Source organism: Micropterus salmoides, unplaced genomic scaffold (genome assembly GCF_014851395.1).
Source record: "Micropterus salmoides isolate LMB-PRFRI ecotype aquatic unplaced genomic scaffold, ASM1485139v1 Ms_hic_scaffold_1, whole genome shotgun sequence".
Classification (NCBI taxonomy): Eukaryota; Metazoa; Chordata; class Actinopteri; order Centrarchiformes; family Centrarchidae; genus Micropterus; species Micropterus salmoides.
Genome location: NW_024040040.1, coordinates 62,284,341 through 62,303,982, shown reverse-complemented (window position 1 = coordinate 62,303,982; position 19,642 = coordinate 62,284,341). Strand labels below are relative to the sequence as shown.

The 19,642-nt window shown below is 41.3% G+C and overlaps 1 protein-coding gene across 1 annotated transcript in view; it reads left to right on the top strand.

Annotated features, from left to right (window-relative positions):
* The first annotated feature begins 3,382 nt into the window (after window positions 1-3,382).
* Window positions 3,383-19,642, top strand: part of akt3b (v-akt murine thymoma viral oncogene homolog 3b) — a 33,437-nt gene continuing 17,177 nt past the window's right edge. Inside the window, exons 1-2 of the mRNA XM_038712288.1 lie at window positions 3,383-3,818; window positions 10,598-11,119. Coding sequence (XP_038568216.1) covers window positions 11,074-11,119 — 46 coding nt within the window. The 5' untranslated portion in view covers window positions 3,383-3,818; window positions 10,598-11,073. The remainder of the gene's footprint in view (window positions 3,819-10,597; window positions 11,120-19,642) is intronic.

Genomic DNA, 19,642 nt, shown 5'->3' with positions numbered 1-19,642 from the left:
AGTGGTTGGTTTTATTAATTTTTATATTATTTGTTTTTATAATGTAAATCTGGCACACATGAGCTCCTGTTCCTCAATTTGTTTTTATTTTTCTGAGTGTAAATAAAGGTTATACAGTGTGTATATACTGTTCAAATAACACAAGAAGCTTGAAAAATACCAAAGGCTGAAAGAGGAGCAAGAAAAGATGTGGAGAGTAAAAGCAACAGTAGTGCTAGTGGTAATCGGAGCACTGGGGGTCGTGATCCCCAAACTGGGAGAGTGGCTCAGTCCTAGGAACAGCTAAGATCCTGCACAGAACCCTCAAACTCCCAGGCCTCTGGTAGAGGATCCGAGCATGAAGATGACACACACCACCCCACCAGTGGTGAGAAGGGAACATTTTTATTTGGTTTTTATATACAGCACTGTGCGAAGGTTTTAGGCAAATGTGGGAAAATGCTATAAAGTAGAAACACTAGATTATATTTATCAATTAACAAAATGCAAAGTGAGTGAACAGAAGAAAAATCTAAGTCAAATCAATATTTGGTGTGACCACTGTTTGCCTTCAAAACAGGATAAATTCTTCTAGGTACACTTGCACTTAGTTTTTCGAATGAACTCGGCAGGTATGTTGGCCCAAACAGCTCGGAGAGAACTCCCCACAGTTCTTCTGCTTCTCTCTCTTCATGTAATCCCAGGCAGACTCGATGATGTTGAGATCAGGGTCCTGTCGGGGGCCACACCATCACTTCTTCTTTATAAGATAGTTCTTAACTCTCGCTGTATGTTTCCGCCCGCACTTCCTGGCATTGATAATATATATAATTAAATGGGTCTTCTCAAGAGTGGCAAAAGGTGGACGCCAATTATGGCTCAATCTCCACATCCAAAAAACTATATCAATATATTTTTTTAATTTATGTTATTTTACAGTCTATGAAATAAAAAACAAATGCTCATCACATCAGGCTATTAGAGCCTTATGGGTTTTACTTTAAAGTGCTTCTTCTGTCTGAACAGCACACAAAAACACAAAATTTATAAAAAAAAAAAAAAAAAGATAAAACAGAAAGTAATTAATACATACAAAAACCTGAAGCTGTAATAAGCAAATTATAAGCAACAATATCTAAAGATGATTAATTAAAGTTGGAAACATTTTAATGGTATTGTTTCCCGTTGTATATTACTGAATTACATTTTTTTGTTGCTTTTGTATAGTTTGTTTGTAATTAGTAATTGACACCTCTGAACAATATCCACAAACTGTCTCATTTGATAGTGTGGACTGAATTGTTATTTTACAGACTGTAATTGATTAATGCAAAGCAGCAGCAGCTATGTAGGCCTGCAGCCAGACTGGGACCAGGGTCCTCAAACAAAGCATCCATTCACAGCAAGGCTCGGGAGGGAGGGATGGATAGAGGTTGGAGGGGGGTGCTATACATTTAAACCTGAGTAAATTAATGACAGTATAAAACTCAGGGGGGAAAAACTTGTACAAAATAACCACATGGTTGGTTTGAGAGTTACTCCAGTGGATAAATAAGAAGACCTGATATCTGTGCTGTGGACGAGAGGGGGGAGAATTATAACTGAACGGAATCTGGACACATAAATCCAGCACAGAGAGAGAGAGAGAGAGAGAGAGAGAGACAACAAAAGCTGGGGACCAACAAAAGCCCTGGATGCCATGAGGAGAGAGATGCTGCATTCAGGTACTCCTCGTAAAGTACAAGAACATCCACAGACTCAGACATGGTAAGAGACAAATCGTAAATATTAGTAATAGTAAATACATAGAGCTCAAATGATTAGTCAATCAATTAAATGATCAACAGAAAATAAATCTACAATTATTTTAATAAGATTGATCGCAATTTTCAGGCAAAAAATCCTAACAGCTTCTCAAATGCGAGGATTTCTTGCTTTTCTCTCTTTTATATCTTCTCTTGTAAATTTAATGTCTTTGGTTTTTTGTCTGACTAAACAAATAATTTCAATAAATTTGACTCTGGGGGACTGTGATGGTAATATTTTTACTATTTTCTCACATGCTGTAGGCTAAACAACAAATCAATTAACTGGAAAAATAATTTGAAAAAGTCAAACTATACTGTTTTCCCAAGGTCAAGAATGAGCTTTTACTCTCAAGAGATTACTAAAAATAATAATTAGTTGTAGCTCATCAAAATGTCATGATACAGCAAGTCATATTGTGATGTGAAACCAACTGGGTTAAAAAAGTATTACTACGGGCATTTTCATGTGTACAGTATGTAGTAATTTCCTCATTTCAGTCCTGCACAAGACATGACAACCTTCAGGCAGAACTAACAGCGCTGTCCATGCTGTCAAATCCACGAACATGATCTATTCTCAGTATCAAGTTTTAGCAGGTTTGATATTCTTCTTCAACTTAAAGCAGAAATCTTTATTTCTTTTTTAAAAAATCAAAATTTTAAGTCACCTGCATCCTCAAGTGTTTTTTGGACAGTAAGACGGGCATGTTTTAGACCATCTAACCATAGTTTTGACAACCTATACATGTTATCTCTGTGCCGCATGCATTTTCAAATCCTCAGCTTTGTTTATTTCTAGACAGTCAAGGAATTTGTTAATCACAAGTAGATGTAGAACTACTTGCAGTTTGTAAATACACCAGCATCGCAAGGGTGGACTAAACTCTGAAACTGTCTGACGTCTGACAAGGCTTAAAATTTGTCCATAAAAATGTTGGATTGTTTTGGTTAATCCTTTTGGTCATTTTTTTAAGCAAAAGTACCAAAACAGTCTCTGGTTTCAGCTTTGCAAGTGTTTGCTGTTGTTACTTCTCCTATATGATAATAAAGTGAATATATATACACCACGATGGTGAAACAAGCTGCCACATGCCATCAGAGCAGGGGCGTCCCTCTCTGACTTCAAGAAGCTCTCTTCCGAAAACACTTCCTCTCATAACAACTCCAACCCCTAACCTCCTACTTGCACTTCCTGTGCTCTTCTTCTTCTATCCCCTTACAATTCTCTTGGATTGAAATCGCTTTGGATAAAATCATCGGCCAAATGAGTGAATGTAAATCTTTAGGGTTTGGACTGTTGGTTGGACAAAACAAGCAAATTGAATCAGTTCTGAGAGTAAGAGAGTATCCGTTTTCACTATTTCACACATAGTAATAATGAAAATATCAGATTACATATCATATAATTGATAGTGACAGTGAACTTGTAGTTGCAGCCCTAATGGAGATACTTTATTCAGGACTCTTTACACAGTTCACAGGCTCACAGTTAGAGCTAGGGTACTTTATGCTTTCTTATACATTTAATAATAATTTATTATCTTGTTGTTTATCAGTATGTATTTTATTTTAGTCTAATTTATTTATACTGTGTGTGTGTGTGTGAGAGAGAGAGAGAGAGAGAGACACTGTGTGAACATTTCCGACAGCCCCTGAAGGCAGCAGGAGTCCTCCCAGTCAGATCTGGCTGAACGTGACGTGCCGACTCGGAGCCGAGGAGCGAGGTTTCCTGGCGGAGCTTCGGAGGGAGCAGGAGCCGAGCGGGTCTGTCTGTCTGTCCGTGTGTCTGTCTGCCGTCGCCGCCGCCGCAGTCTCTGTCTGTCTGGGACAAACACACAAAAAAACCCTCCTCTTTTCGGCTTCCTCGGCCTGGACATCAGCGGCTATGGATCCATCGCTGTCCTCCTCCTGCTTTCACCACTGACGGACGTTACTCCGTTGGATGCTCCAGTGCCCATAGAGGAGGAGGGGAGGAGGTGGAGGAGGAGGAGGAAGAGGAGGGGGGCTTCCCTATCATTCTTCGACTACCAGGTGAAATTATTATTATTCTAATATGGCACAACGTGTTGTGGGTAGAAGTGGAAGCTGTGCGTGTGGAAGCAGGGAGAGGAGGAGGGAGGAGGGAAGCGGCGGTTGGGTTCGCCGTTTTGGGGGCACGGTGAGCGGGTTTGTGTCGAAGCCCGGAGCGGGGTGGGAGCGGAGGTTAGCATGTTAGCTAGTTAGCTGCTGTTAGCTGGACTGCTGCTGCTTCGTCATTCGCCAGTCTGGAAGGGGATGCGGCGCCGGGATGCTGCTGCAGAAGGGAGGGGAGGAGGGCTTGTAATGATAACGGTACCGTCCGTCTGGCCTCGGCCCATCTCCGTGATGAACGACACCCCCCACCCCACCCCAACCTCCCCGCCCCTCTCTTCCTCCTACCCCTCCTCCCCCCATCTCCCATGTCTCCCCATCCCTTTAAAAACAGCGTCGCGTCTCTTGTCCGAGATGAATAACGTTAAAGAAAACCACAGATGCTAAAATAACACCACGTCAAACGGCTCCAACGACTGTCAGTTTGTTAGCTTGCTATGCGAGTCAGCCAGCTAAGCTAGCCGGCTAACATTAGCGGTAGCATCACCCTCCCTCCCTCCATCCTTCCTCCTCCTCTCCACCCCGCTAGCATCCCTGGCTAGTTCGCATCCTCCAGCCGGGCCATCACAAGGCCAGCCTGGCGTACACAACCCGTCTCCCAGCCGTTTCACACCGTGGGAGCCAAATATTTTATCGTCTCAAACAGTAAACTAGTCGGCACTGAAGAGTCTGCCAGACATTTATTTATTCGCGTCTCGCCCATTAAAATAAAAAGGAGCACGCCGAGCGGATGTTGTTATGTAACAGATAATGACACCACACGCCCTTGAAACAAAAGCTGTTGTTTCAGTATTTGTTTGTTTGTGTGTGCGCGGTGCAGGACCCCGAATCATGGCCCGATAAATCAGAGGCGGCGGGGTGTTTTGTGTGGTACCGAGGGCCGCAGCACCTCTGAGCCGGCTTCTGAAACACAACGGCTGCTCCTGTCAGCCATTGTTTTTGTTGTCATTGGAGGGCTCACATTTGTTTTCCAGCCTTGGATCTCCCCATTGACGGTGTGGTTGTGTGTGTGTCCCTGTGCATTGAAGGAAACATAGCTAGTCTTCCACCAAAAACATTTTCCAGCATCTTTATATTACTACAGCTTGGTGCATAAATGTCAAATTATGATTTAGTCAATATGGAGAAGGTGGTTATTATCCATGATGTATTAAATTATACAGGAAAGGCTAGCCATTAGCAGATGGTTAAATGTATGGGGGAGAAAAATTAGTTTGACTTGTTATCAAAAAAATCTAGTTTTATTACTGTAAAAACTTAAATTCCTTGTAAAATACTAGTAAGAGTGGGACTTATTGACATTATATAGGCAATTACTGTCAATTAAAAGCCTAGTCCCAATAAGACGCCTGTCCCTTTCACTGGGCTGGTGTGGCTACACATTTTGAGAAATAAACCCAGGTCTCAATTAGAAGCCTGGTCTGGTTTTTAGAGAAGTTCTCTGGATGTAGAAAACATCTTGAAGCCCACCAGATCGCCCACTTAAGCTATAAGCTCATTAGATTGCGCATATCAATATAAATGTTTAAACTTTTGTCAATATGGACATGCTACACATCGTTAGATTCTCCGCAATTCAATAGTTCAGTTCATTTAATAAAATCATTGAGCACCAAAGTATTATTCATTGAAATTTACTGGCATGGTAAATTAATTTAAAGTCTGTCCCAAATGTAGGTGTAAATCAGTGATTTAAGCAAATAAAAGCCAGGGCTATTAATTGAAGTTTTATGTGTGTGATTTATGATATATTGCAAGAAAATTATTTGTGAATCACCATGGTATTGGAGAGACTGAACAGGAAACATTTACCTCTAAAATCATGCAGGCAAGGCATTTTTGGTAGGAGTTGGACTTACATAGGCAATTATGTGATATGTGATATATTACAAGAAAATCATTTATGAATTATCATTGTGATGGTGAGACTAAACTTTAAAAATTTAAACGCCTTGTCACTGTATTTTGCTCAGCGATGATATTAGATTGTTTATCGAGTTTGAACAGAATCATATTTCGACGATGTGATTTTAACATGTTATTGTTTACAGATCTGTTGTCCCAAGATAATGATCCTGAAAAATCTGTATGTTAAATCTGACAAAATGTATTATTTCAGTTCTTGGTTAACACATGTGAAGAGTTTGGTCTCATGTGATGCATAACGGTAGAACATACTGTATTTAATTAGGGTTGTATATTGTTGAAATTTTATCGAATCCAGTTCATATTGAATCTGGGTTCTGGTTCCTTTACCACAGATCTAGTCAGCGCTCGGTGACCTTCATCCTCTTCCTTGCTCATCTTTCCCTTCATAGCTAAAGTGAAAGGAGTCTCTGTCCAAGAGGGGCGTCTCTGGGGACTCATTTGTAGCCATCATTGGTTTCCCTTCAGTATAAAAGGTGAACGTCAGCTCACCTGTGTTTTGTACCTGAGACGTTGCTACTGTTAGGGATAGCTGGGTCTGGGGCGTCATTGTAGCTGGGAGAGGGCGGCACGTTCAATGCGGTGCGTTCCTTCAGATTCACGCCGTGTTGAAGTAAATGCTTCGTCATGTTGGAGCTGCTTCCTATCTCGCGCCAAAGCTGCTTGCATTTTGCTGTATCATCCTCTTTTTTAAGTGAAGCTAAGCCAAACTTTGGAGGCCAGGAATGGAAACAGAAGGACTCTCTTCTTCATGCTTTGTTGACGTACTGCGTAACAAATGAGGTGACATTAGGTCGGCGTAGCAGCTCCTGGCAGATATGAGACACTTTGATGGACTGTAAAATGCTCACTGCAGTTCAATCGGGAGCGCCACTGAAATATGCAAAACATTAGGAACCGATATGTAGAATCCAAACGCACGGGTCTTAATGAATCCATGGCTCTTGGAAAATTTGGTAACAGTTCCAGCCATAAACTGAGACCGAAGGACAAAACTACTAGAAAGAAGCAGTTCAAGTTAAGACATGTGAAGTATTGACATATGCGCTTCTGTCTCAGTATTTCAGTTTTTGGTTTGTCAGCTGGAACAAAGCAACAGATTATACATTTGTTCAATTACTGTATATGTAAGAGAGGCCTAAACAGAAAATGTATGTGATTAATGTCCTAGCTCGTTGGTTTGGGTACAAAGCCTGCAACTCATATCTTTTAAATGGGTCATCTGGTACTGTAGAAAAGTCTCAAGTATGTTTCAGCTACAAATCTTTCAGCGCGTTTGGTCTGCAGCTTATTGATGGTCTGAAACTACAGTATGAGTTGAATAGTGGGAAATGGAAATGCATTGTCCAGTGGCTGTGCAAGCATTAGGAATATATGTGATTTATTTATAACTTTATTGTTTATTTTTGGACACTGGTTCCCAGACTGAGGTCACAGGCCTCCATTAAAAACAAATATTTATTTTTATAGGTCCTTCTAGATGTAGGACAAATGTTGAACAAGCAATAAGCTAGCTGTCTTGTAAATTCCTGCTACTGCTTCACAGTAAAAGTCAGTCCCTGGCAGGAAACCGAGATATGATGCTTTATATCGTGCATCACTGGAGTCTGTGCGTCAATTCAGGAGTCATTGGCTTTAATGTGTGATCTTAATATGGTTTTAGGAGAACTGCTGCTGTAAAACAGGTGTGTTCAGAGTCTGTCTGCTGTTCACCTGCTGGTCTGTGCTGGGTGGTCAGCTGATAGACAGGCAGACCTGAAGACATGATAGATAGAAGGAGGGGTGAAGTGAGGGCAAAGGGAACGTTTGGGAGTAAAGGAATGGAAATAAGGGATGAAGGAGAGGAGAGAACAAGGGGAGGTGTGACAACAGATGAGGGAGGAAGCGGACAAAGAAGGTCAGGTGTAGGGATTCCCCCAGAGCGTTTAAGGGGACTCCCAGAGGAAATTTTATTGCTCAATGGTGGCTTTTCTACAGCTCAGGAAACAACATTGTGATTTTCATTTCAGCCTAATTTTAGTTTCAGTGTGGTCCAACCTGTTTCTCATATGCTACTCCTAAAATTCACAAGGAAAAATACTTGAGAGAGAGCGTTTAGCAGCAGGAGGCATAATTGTTACTTTTCACAGTCTCATTAATGGCAATTTTTTTGTCATTAGGAGAAGAAAACGACACGCCTTAAACAGGATTTGAACCCAGGACCTTCTGTTGTAAGGGTAACAGCTCTGCCACTGGACCATCCAACATGTACCGAAAGTAAATATTGTCTTTGACAATAATACATTGTTCCTGTACTTAAGAAAAGAAGAAATACCATATTTACCATAAAAGTCCTCAAACTTCTCCTCAAGTAAAGGTATTTAAGTATTCAATAGTGAATGTACTAAAGTATCAAAAGTAAAAGTGCTCATTCTGTATGATAGTATCTCAGTTCTTGTGTTTGTTCAAGCTTAATTAATTAATATTTAAATATATTAATGATTAAAAGTTTAAAGCCCCCTAAAATGAAAATACTCAAGTGCAAGTACCTGAACATTTATACAAGTTAAGTATTTTCTGATCCACATTCAGGAGACTTAAATTACACATATTTAAAGGGGACCTATTATGTTTATTCATATTTTCTAGCATTTCTATAATGTTACAATATCAGATGTTCATATTAAACATGACCAAAGTTTCAAATGATGAGGTAAAAGTATTAAAAAGAAATCCCTGCGAGCCAAAACCTCAGATATCCCCCTGATCCCGAACACTCTGTTTTGAACTGTTTTTTCTACTAACGGCTCGGTATGATGTCATTCCGAGCCGGATTTCCAAATATGGTCATTTGCTCCAGGCAGAGAATGCTGGCCACGCCCTCGAAGGAACATGCAGACCTGTCCCTGCAGCAACCTGGTAAACACATTAGACAATGGCCAATCAGAAGACAGTGGGCTTTGAGAGGGGGCTGGGTCTCAAAGAAACAGAAGCATCGAGAGCTTGTTTATGACAGATGCTGAGTCACAGAACTACAATATAGAGCTGGAAATGCAGTATAATTTGAATTTGAGAAGTAGGAGAAAAAACCTTTGGTCTCACCTTAGTATTAAAAGTAGCTCGTTTGTGTCCAGGGGAAATGAAAGAAACAATTATGAGAGCTCTTCTTGGAATTTCCTCTGGTCTGTTTCACAAAAGTGGTTTTGAAAAATGAAAAAAAAAAAATGAAAAATTGAGTGTCACGCTTGCAAGTCCTACAAAGCTCTTGCATGGGTTGCATATACGGCATTTATTTTCATTAATGAAACATAACACAAGGAAAGGTCTCATGTTGCAAATCACCGCCTGTATGTTGCAAATTTGGGAAAATAGGCCCCAAGTACAGTGTTACTGTTCTGTTGTCTGCGCTTTGGAAATTATGCAAATCTCTCTCTCACTGTGTCTCTTGACACCTGTTGTATTTGTGGGTGGTGGAGCTTTGGTCAAAAACACTCAAGGAAGAAGTGATAATCACTAATAGCTAAGATATGGCTATGAGAGGACTGGACGATAGGACACTATATACAAAATCTGCAACTTACGATTATTTTCATTATCACTGCAGATTAGTTTCTCAATTTATTGGTTGATTCTTGTAGCCCAAAGTGACGTGACGTGACCTTCTGGTCAACCGCATAAAACCCAAAAATATTTTATTTACTGTCCTATGAAAATGGAAAGCAGCAAATCATTTGAGTGAAATGCTGGAATTTGTAATTGAATAAAACAAACAAGTGGAACAGGAAAAGAAGTGGAGGCTGGCATCAAAAGGGAAGAGGAGAAAGGAGTTGGTGAAGAAGGATGGATGGAAGAGGAGAGAGAGGGAGGTGAAGGAGGTACTGGACTTTTGTTAGGAAGAAGAAAATGAGGGACGACGAAAGGGAATGAAGGAAATAGGCCTAACGGATGTATGGAAAGAGGATATGGACCCAGTCGGGGAGCGATGGAAGGAGAAGAGGAGGTATAAAGAGTTTGGGGAGAAGTGGTTAGGGAAGGACTGATGGAGAGAAGGAAGGAAGAAGGATGCAGGTAGAGAAGGAGATAGTGAAAAGGTAGAGAGGACAAAGGAAGGAGAGAGGGAGAAGGGGATGTGAGGAGGCTAGGAAAATGGAGAAGGTGAGATAAAGGAATGAGAGAACGTGGAGAGGGAAGCAGAGTAGTAACTGGTGATGGAGGTATGGGAAAAGGAAGGAAGGATGGAGGTGAGAGTTCTGTGATGAAGAAAGGGGAAAGAGGGAAAGGGGGGCAGTGAACGAAGGTGAGAAAGAAGGAAGGAAGCGAAAGAGGAGGTAAAAAGTTTAGGTCAATGCAAGAGGGAGAAGGAGTTAGTGAGGAAGGGAATGAACAAACGAAGGGGAGGATGAAAAGAAGATGCGAGGGGGTGACTGACAAGAGGAGGCAAGGAAAATGGGGAAGGAGAGAAGGGAAGGAAAGTAGGGCCCGGTAAAAGAGGGAGCTCAAGAAGGAAGGAGATAGAAGGGAGGGTAAAAAAAAAATATTGGAGAAGTGAGTACAGACTGGAATGAATAGGAAGGAAAAGAAGGAGTTAGTGAAGATGACAGGGAACCAAGGAAGGAGGGGAGAAGGAGGTAAGGAGGCAGGAAGTGTGTTAAGGCTCTGAACAATAAGTGGCGGCCTGTTGTGTTTGCTGTGCGAAGGAAACTATTCACTGACCTGCTCTGTTGTTTTTTTTTTTTTTTCTGCCTTCTCATTTCTCTGCCTCTGTTTCCTTCCAGGCTGACTCACCGCTGGAGCGCCTGAACACAGAGGAAGAAGAAGAAGAAGAAGAAGAAGTTTGAAGAGAACTGAGAAGCAGAGAGTGAGAAGGAGGGAGGGAGAGAAAGAGGGGAGGAAAAAAAAAACAACTAAAAGAGGTGAGGAAGACTAGGAGGGGAGAGAGAGAAGGAAGACAGCAAGAGAAAGTCAGGGTGGGTCGGCAGGGCGAGAGCAGGAAAGAGAAAGTGAAAGAAAGAGAACGATAGAGAGACAATATAGGGTCATACAGCCCAGTGGAGAACAAGTTGACAGATCTGAAGTCAGGCGAGAGGGGGCGCAGGTAGGTTGGAGTTAGGGTGGAGGTCGGAGGTCAAGCGGTCAGACGGGAGGCTGACTGAGCTTCAGCCGAACAAACTGTCCCGCTACCCCCCTACCCCTGACAACTGCCCTTTCAGCGTCACCACACTGGGAGAGCTGGTGACGAGGAGAAGCCACCATGAGCGACCAGAACGTCGTCAAGGAAGGCTGGGTCCAGAAAAGAGGTGAGGCGTGTACAAGTTTTCATCTGTAACGCCTACGATTGCATCCCACTTATTATATTTTACTTAATTAGAGTTCGCTGGTGATATTCTATATTTTTCTTCTTCTCAACAAGTCACATGAAAGCACAAAAGCCCACTGTGACTGTATCTACTAACAAGTACTGTGTCTTTATCAAAGCCTGATAAATCTTATTCCTCTGTGCCTCCGAAAACTATTAAAACAGTAATACACTGTTGGGTTTGTTCTTTTCATTTAATTTGTTGACCGTTGGGCTGAACGATATTGAAAAAATATGGAATGTTATATTTAGACTGATATTGCAATTGCGATGTGATTTGCGATGCAAATTTTTTTCAGCATTATTTTTATTTTCATTGAAAAATATATTGAAATGAAGCACACTTCGGACACACCGATTTCGGGCAGCCCCCTATGTAGGGAGTTGTATGTAGAGCACTATATAGTGAGCTCACTCACATTATTAACACAACACTTTCGGACACTACTCCGATCGTTATTTAGGCGCTGTTAATTACGTCATTGCCGTCGGACAGTCAGTTTTTTTGGTTTTTGCAGTAGGCCATATTACGATTTTGATAAAATTTTGATTCATTGTAAAGCCCTATTGTTTAGTTGACAATTACAAAAATATAGAACAAGGCTAGTCTTATTCCTGAGGTGGCTCCTCTCTTTTTGTTTATTATGAATATATGTAGTAAATATTAATGTAAACATACCGTATCGTTGGATAAATAATGCAGAAAGTGTGGTGTGAACAGCACGGCGGTTTCTTCATTCGTATTCTCAGATAATGTTTAAAAGTGGCTTCATCATTTCGATATTGTTGACTGTGAAAGATCAGATTAACCAGATGTCTATGAAGATTCTCAGTCATCCAGGTCATAGTTATCCAATGAAGGTTAAAATCAAGGGCAACTGGACTTGGTTGAAGATACTGGAAGACGTTTCTTCCCTCATCCAAAGGACTTCTTCAGTTCTGACTGACTGGCAGGGAAACTCAGCTATTTAACCTCAGTGGGGTCGTTATCCCGGGTCATCGATACCGCTGGTTCGTTAGTGTTCCTTGTTGCTGTGACGACAGTCGTTACAGTCGTTAAGACTACTGTGGCCAAGACTGAACGACCATCGTTGGTATCTTCACCTGAGGCCAATAGGTTACGTTTGTTGAGTTTCCTGGGAAGTGATGAAAGGACAGCATTGTAAGTGGGGGATAAGTGGTGGCGTAGACCCCCTCCCCTGTTCAATGACGGCTTCTCAACCTTGGTGGAGATGGCTTCCTTGACACCTCTTTCAAACCATCCAGATGGATGGATGGTTTAGTACATCATAGTCTTAACGACTGTAACGACTGTCGTCACAGCAACAAGGAACACTAACGAACCAGCGGTATCGATGACCCGGGCCAACGACCCCACTGAGGTTAAATAGCTGAGTTTCCCTGCCAGTCAGTCAGAACTGAAGAAGTCCTTTGGATGAGGGAAGAAACGTCTTCCAGTATCTTCAACCAAGTCCAGTTGCCCTTGATTTTAACCTTCGTTGGATATCAGATTAACCAGGTTTCAGTCAAGACTGCTTACGTTAAGTTTGAGCACAAGTCAAGACCAAGTTATAAAATCACTGTTGTGAGCAGTGAGCATCAGCTGTGATGAAACATCACTCATTGTCATTGGGATTCAGAAAAGTATGTCAGGTTTTAGAAACAGGAAACAACTTTTCTTTCAATGTAGCATGATTTGCTAACAACTCTGAGAAATTAATTAATTAAATATATCAGAAAGAAAATAGTATTGTAGGATGTTATAAGCCAGCTATGAAAGTTGGATATCAGTCCACACACGTGCATAAAAATAAATGGTCTAAAATTAAGATGCTTGATTGCTTCATGGCAAAAACTCGCTATTTGTCAATACACATTTCACGCAGTTGAATGAGGAAAATGTAAAATACAATACAGTATTAAAGAATTATGAACGTTTATTGACAGCAACCTGTCTAGCAGCCAGGCACACTGGGAAGGAAAGACAGAAAAAAAACTTCGAGACAACTAGGATTGCAACTAACAATCTCTTACTTAATGGATGTTATCTGGCAGAACAGAAACAACGGTGCTAACCAGCTCTTGGTAATCACTTCTCCTTCTGTATTTTAGGAAGCTGATTTATAGCAAACCTCACAGTTGGATTGAAACATGTCGGATGTGTTCTGGTCTTTGCGGCTGTTTGTGTTTGTTTGGATGAATTTATTTCTGGCATGGCTTTAGTTTTGTCTTTACGCAGGATGGAAACATTTTCGGCCACAGATGGCTGCTGTTCTCTGTCATTCTCCGTTTCATGTTCAGGTGGAGATGTGTGTTTTGCTCCAGGACATCTGAAACCAGATTAGCACAACAGCTGTTGAGGGAATTGAACCTGAGACCATTACGTTGGAGGACTATACTGAAAAGGCAGTTTACATAAATTCATTCATGTGAAAACAACTTTTTTTTAATATTCATGATCTCCCAATTCCATGCAACGTATTGATTCAATGTAAGTTATACACACTAATCTCAAATTCACTTATTCACATAAAAGTTTTACAGATGTACAAACTAGATCTGAATAGTTATCCAGACACCGTTGGCAAGAATCCACAGCAGCTTCAATTTCTTTTTCCTTGCATTTATATTCCGACTGTTCAATTGGTGGCCCACGGTAAACTACATACTGTATATCGTATATAGAAGTAGCTAACTTGTGAGCCATCTTGCTTCCTTCTCACCTCCGTTGAGTGTTGTGCCTATGCAACAGGTACGATGTTTACAGAGGTAGCCACACCACCAATCATATCTTTCACAAATCAACTCATGTGAGTTCTGACCACACTTCATAGCTTTTTTAAAAACATCTGGCTACTGATAGTCACAAGAAGGGAAGTACTTTGCTCAAAATATTTCTCTGTCAACCTTGAAAGCTAAAATTGACAATGAAAACAGTCAGTTTAGCCTGGACTGCCAAGTACGTGTTTATTTCACTGCAATCTGCAAATGCCAAACCACAGTCATCAATTTGCAACGTTAGATTACATATATATAGGGCAGCGCGGTGGTGCAGTGGGTAGCACTGTCGCTTCAAAGCAAGAAGGTTGTGGGTTCAAACCCCAGTTGCCCCGGCCTCAACTGTGTGGAGTTTGCATGTTCTCCCCGGTTGATTGGTGTCTCCAAAATTGTCCTTAGTGATTGTTTGTCTATGTGTGGCCCTGCAATGGACTGGCAATGTAAGCTGGGGCTGGCGACCCCTGCTAAAATAAACACATGAAAGCCCCTGTTGGGTTCAGGATTCAACTCTTTTCAACCCGCTTGAATTTGCAGGCGTGATTTTACCAAAACGTAACCATTTTATACAAACGTGAAATAGTGAAAGATTTGAAAGGATGAACATGTCATGTGCCTGTTACACGTAATAAAAAATGTTTTTCTAAAGATTGAATACTTTCTGTTTTCTGAGATGGTCCCAGAGCTCTTCCCACGATCGTACACAATCTTTTCCGCTTCTGATTATTTTATTTGTGCATTGCATTATGGGCCAGTAGTCATTTTGTGAATTTATCAATGTGAACACACTGCATACTTAGAACCTGGATAGAATTAGTATGTGGCGTGAAACTGAAACACAGCTGTTGTTTTTGAAAAGTTCTGTTCTCATTCAAATACAAAAACAACAGGAAGCCAGCTAAATATCTTCTTCTGCATCTTTCAGTCACTTATATGGTCACTTACAATTTATTTTATCATAACTGAACACACAGTTTAGTTCTTCCCATTGAAATTTCACCTGTTAGTGCATTGCTACGCCGATTTGTCAATTAAATCACTATTTTATCATTTAGAAGTTGTCTAAAAACAGAAACAGAATGACAAGACCTTACTTTTTGTGATCCAGTGTTTAAAGATGGATTCACTGTTAAGGTAATTTTTGGCAGTTGAAAACACCGCTGCTTGTGTTTCTGTAAGGCTCAGTGTGGACATGGCCTAAGCCAACCTGCCAGTTTGAAGAACAGCACCTCCAAACAATGGTTGTTTACCTGCCAGACGGCGAGCAGAGAAGGCAGGCTTTGCAGGGCTGCAGCCCAGTCTGAGCTGCATTTGGCTGGTGTGTTATTTCCCACAGTGATTTTAATGTGTGTGTATGTGTGTGCTGGAGGTCTGTTTGTCTGGTCTGAGCTCAGGGCTGTTGGCTGGCAGGCAGGGGGAAGTTTCTCTGTGGCACTATGAGCATACAGAGGATGACCTAACACTCTGTTTCCTTCCTCTCCGACCCCTGAATTGTTTAATGCACCTCCATGTGTGTGCTCTTATAATTCAGTCCTAACGGCCCTCTTAGAGTACTTGCCCCAAGCAGCTTGTTGGGCTTTTTAAGATTGAAACTATGAGTCCACATGCAGTTCAGGACTGTTTTGAAACTGGAGTGTTGAAACAAATTTTTTACATAAACGTCGAATGTGGAGCAACAGGATTGTTCTAGGGTTATTGTTGGTGGAGACTTGTTTCTGTTGTTATAAATGGTATTTGTCTGCGGGTGCATTCACAAAGTGATGCGTCTGTTTCAGCAAAATAAGCCTTTGTGAAGATGTAAGGTTTCAAACTACAGTATGTAAATGGGAAGTTTGTCCTGAGGCGGGGTCAGTGGAGGAAGGACCAGGAGGGTCATGAGAGACCTCTTGAAGTTGCATCTTTACGCCTTTAATGTGATGTACAGGTACTTCCTGCTGGAACAGGACGCTGGGCGGGACATAACACAGTGAGGGATCAATTTTAACTGCAAACCAAAGGGAAATCCGTTAAAGTGACAGGTCAAAGGGGAACAAGAGACTTTGTATGTTTCTCAAGTGTCTTGCTTGAGGACACTTCAGCATGTCTCCAACCACCAACCTACCAATATGGCAAGTTGAATAGGTATTCTGGCAACCTGCTGCCTAGTTCGAGGTTTATTCATGGGGCGGTGATATGATGAGAGTGATACCCTGAGATAAACCACTAGCCTAACCTTTATTATTATTATTATGTTAGAGTTGATTTTGGATAAATTGTTTTAAATATTATTCAGTGTTTGTAAATAAATTGATGTAGTTAATTATAGCTTGTATTGCAACACCCAGGTTGCACTGCCCTTGTGAGGACCGCCGTTACCACCCACCTGTTCACTGATTCGCTGTATCCTTCCTAGCAAATGCAAGAGCGGAAAGGGAAGAGAGGTGTTGGAGTTTTGGTGGAGAGGACGGTGAATGGAGGACGATTGCGGCAGAGCAAAACACTTTTTTCACTGCTTGCTCGCTCACTTCACTGTCCTCTCCGCCACAACACCAACAACGATTCTTCCCTTTCCGCTCTTGCCTTTACTAGGGAGGATACAGCGGTGGCACGAAGCGAATCAGTAAACAGGTGGGTGGTATCGGCGGTGCAACGTGAGTGTTGCAGGTTGTCACAAGGTGTTGGCTTTATCTGTCTGCAATGTTCTCAGTTGCTCAGTTTAACCTGAGATCTTAAGGACCCAAACGCTCAAACGCTGTATCTCTAAAATGTATGCCAGACTTCTCTCTTCTTTTGGTAGTGACAAACAAATAAGTCAATTATTCTATAAGTTGGTCTACAGAAAATAAACAGTTTGTTTTCATTGCTCCTTCAGTTCCCCCACCTATATTTATCCTGCCTGTCTGGGGATTGTACCACCAACTTTCAGGGTTCAAGTACACTTTTGTAACCTTTAGGCCACCTCTGCATCTAGTCAACTGTCAGATATAATTAATAATCATTTGGATAATTGATTAATGGTGCAAGTAATTTATCAGACAAAAGGTTTTAGCTTTTCAAATGCTTGTCTCTTTTAAATCATGTGAAGTAAATATCTTTGAGTTTAAAAAAAAGTCTTCTTGGGCTCTGGGAATTTTTAAACAATTCTTTTGACATTGTATGGACATAATTGTTAATCAAATAACCTTTGATAGATGTAGATGCTGGTCCTGGCAGCCCTTATTTGTAAGTTAACTTGCAGCTCAAACTATTTAGTTTTCATAATGCTGCTGACTTTCTCTTTCTCTGTAGCTCACCAGTTTTTAAGTGGCACTGATTTCATCCCATTTCTGTCGTTGTTTTTCTGAAGCTGAGCGAGTCATCAGATGTGTGAGAACAGTTGCGTCAGAGTTTGATTGGCTGGATAGATGCTGAGGCAGTTCAGTTCACTCGTCGATCACTAATACAGACACACTTTGGTTCCAGCGCCTTGTTCTTCGTTAGCTCTGGTGCTAAAGTGACTCTGTAAGATGTCAACATCTCACCACGGCATATTCATGTATTCCAACATTTGTTGTAATTGTGTCACACACTGATGAGTCAGAACAGCAGGAAACCAGCACTTCATGGCAGCTGAATAAGAATAAACACTGTGTTCATACAGTATTTTTCATCAAAAGATTTCTTCTTCAGCTAGATGTGGTACCGCTGTTTAAATGAATTTGTTGGCTGACGTCTGGGGTAAAGCTAAAATTAGAGAAACTGAAAGGCTGGTGATAATACCTATTTAGTATAAAATGTGTAATGCTCTGCAGTTCTTGACTGATTTTATTTTACAATATGCAACAGAAAACCAAATTTAACCAGTTCAAAGTGAAGGGTCGTCCACTACAGCAGGTGTGTTTTGATAATGTTTTTTCAGTCCTGGCCGAGACTCAGACAACTGTGAGCTCTGAAGTTTACATGGCTTTCTGCTAAACACCTGTGAAACTAGAACTGTTAAAGCCTGTTTCATGTCATTTAGGTTGTGTTTGACCCTGATCACTTCTAAAAATGCATTGTGGGATTCAGTTAAAATTCTAAAGCTCTTTCAAAAATTCCCCAGCAAGGACTGTTTTGTTGATTTGCAGTTTAGACGATGTCATGATGATTTTTTTTTTTCTTTTTTTTTACATGTCTGGACTTACTTGAACTAAATCTCTTCTTCTTACTGGTTCTGTTACAATAATATTATTGCTAAAACAGCAGGGGGACACTTTAACTCACCAGAATAAAAGATTTGAAACTTGCAAAAATCTGCCAAAATAATCCGCCTGCAATAGATTCATTGGATCTGATATTTGTTGATTTAAATTTTTTATTAATGGTGGACTTGAAATAATTGCCAATCATGGCCAAAACAGAGCATATCACAAGAGAGGCTGAAAGAAAACTTTATGTGTTGTATCGGCATATTTCTGATCTATGTGAAAAACACATTTGACCTCCAGTGGTTTAACTTTTCACCTGACTGTGGTGAGGTACAGGTGTTCTCCAGGACCTCATAACATCACTGCTGCTTGTGGTTGCAGGTGCAACAGAGCACATTTATGACCTCACCCAACCACAGCACAAGCTGTCAGTAATGCTGGGTTTGGATGTTCTAAAACAAAAGGGAACGCATTACAAGCTGCACCAATAGTATGAAATGTTTCCCATTAGGGAATGGTCTCCTAAGTGAGCGGTGTGTGTGGTTGCCACTTCGTTTGGAAGTGTTGGAAGAATATTGGCTTGTGCGGGCATGATATCAGCAGATAACAATCTTTATCGTAATTAAGAACTCAATTATAATTAAAGATGTGTTGCCAGATCAGAGCCATGTCTCAAACAAATGGGTTAAATATTTACTTTGGTGACAATGAAGCAATAGAATCTATGGTTTCAACCAGAGAGGGTGGCAAAATGCTGCTTTTCAGCCTGGTGTTATTACTCTTTAAGTTTACTGCTCCTAGCAACCTCTACCACAGCATCCGTGGATTGAAAATTACGTCAAACACATCAGTCAGTGCTATCCAACGAAGGTTAAAATGAAGGGCAACTGGACTTGGTTGAAGATACTGGAAGACGTTTCGTCCCTCATCCAAAGGACTTCTTCAGTTCTGACTGACTGGCAGGGAAACTCAGCTATTTAACCTCAGTGGGGTCGTTGGCCCGGGTCATCGATACCGCTGGTTCGTTAGTGTTCCTTGTTGCTGTGACGACAGTCGTTACAGTCGTTGAGACTACCTGTGGCCAAGACTGAACGACCATCGTTGGTATCTTCACCTGAGGCCATTAGGTTACGTTTGTTGAGTTTCCTGGGAAGTGATGAAAGGACAGCATTGTAAGTGGGGGATAAGTGGTGGCGTAGACCCCCCCCTGTTCAATGACGGCTTCTCAACCCTGGTGTAGATGGTTTCCTTGACACCTCTTTCAAACCATCCATCTTCTCTGTCTAAAATGTGCACCTGGTGGTCCTCAAACGAGTGTCCTCTGTCCTTCAGATGTAAGTAGACTGCAGAGTCTTGACCTGAGGAGTTGGCCCTTCTGTGTTGAGCCATGCGTTTGTGTAGTGGTTGTTTAGTCTCCCGAATATACAGGTCTGTGCATTCCTCACTGCATTGGACCGCATACACTAGATTGCTTTTCTTGTGTTTGGGGGTGCGGTCTTTGGGGTGTACCAGCATCTGTCTTAGTGTGTTGGGGAGACTAAACA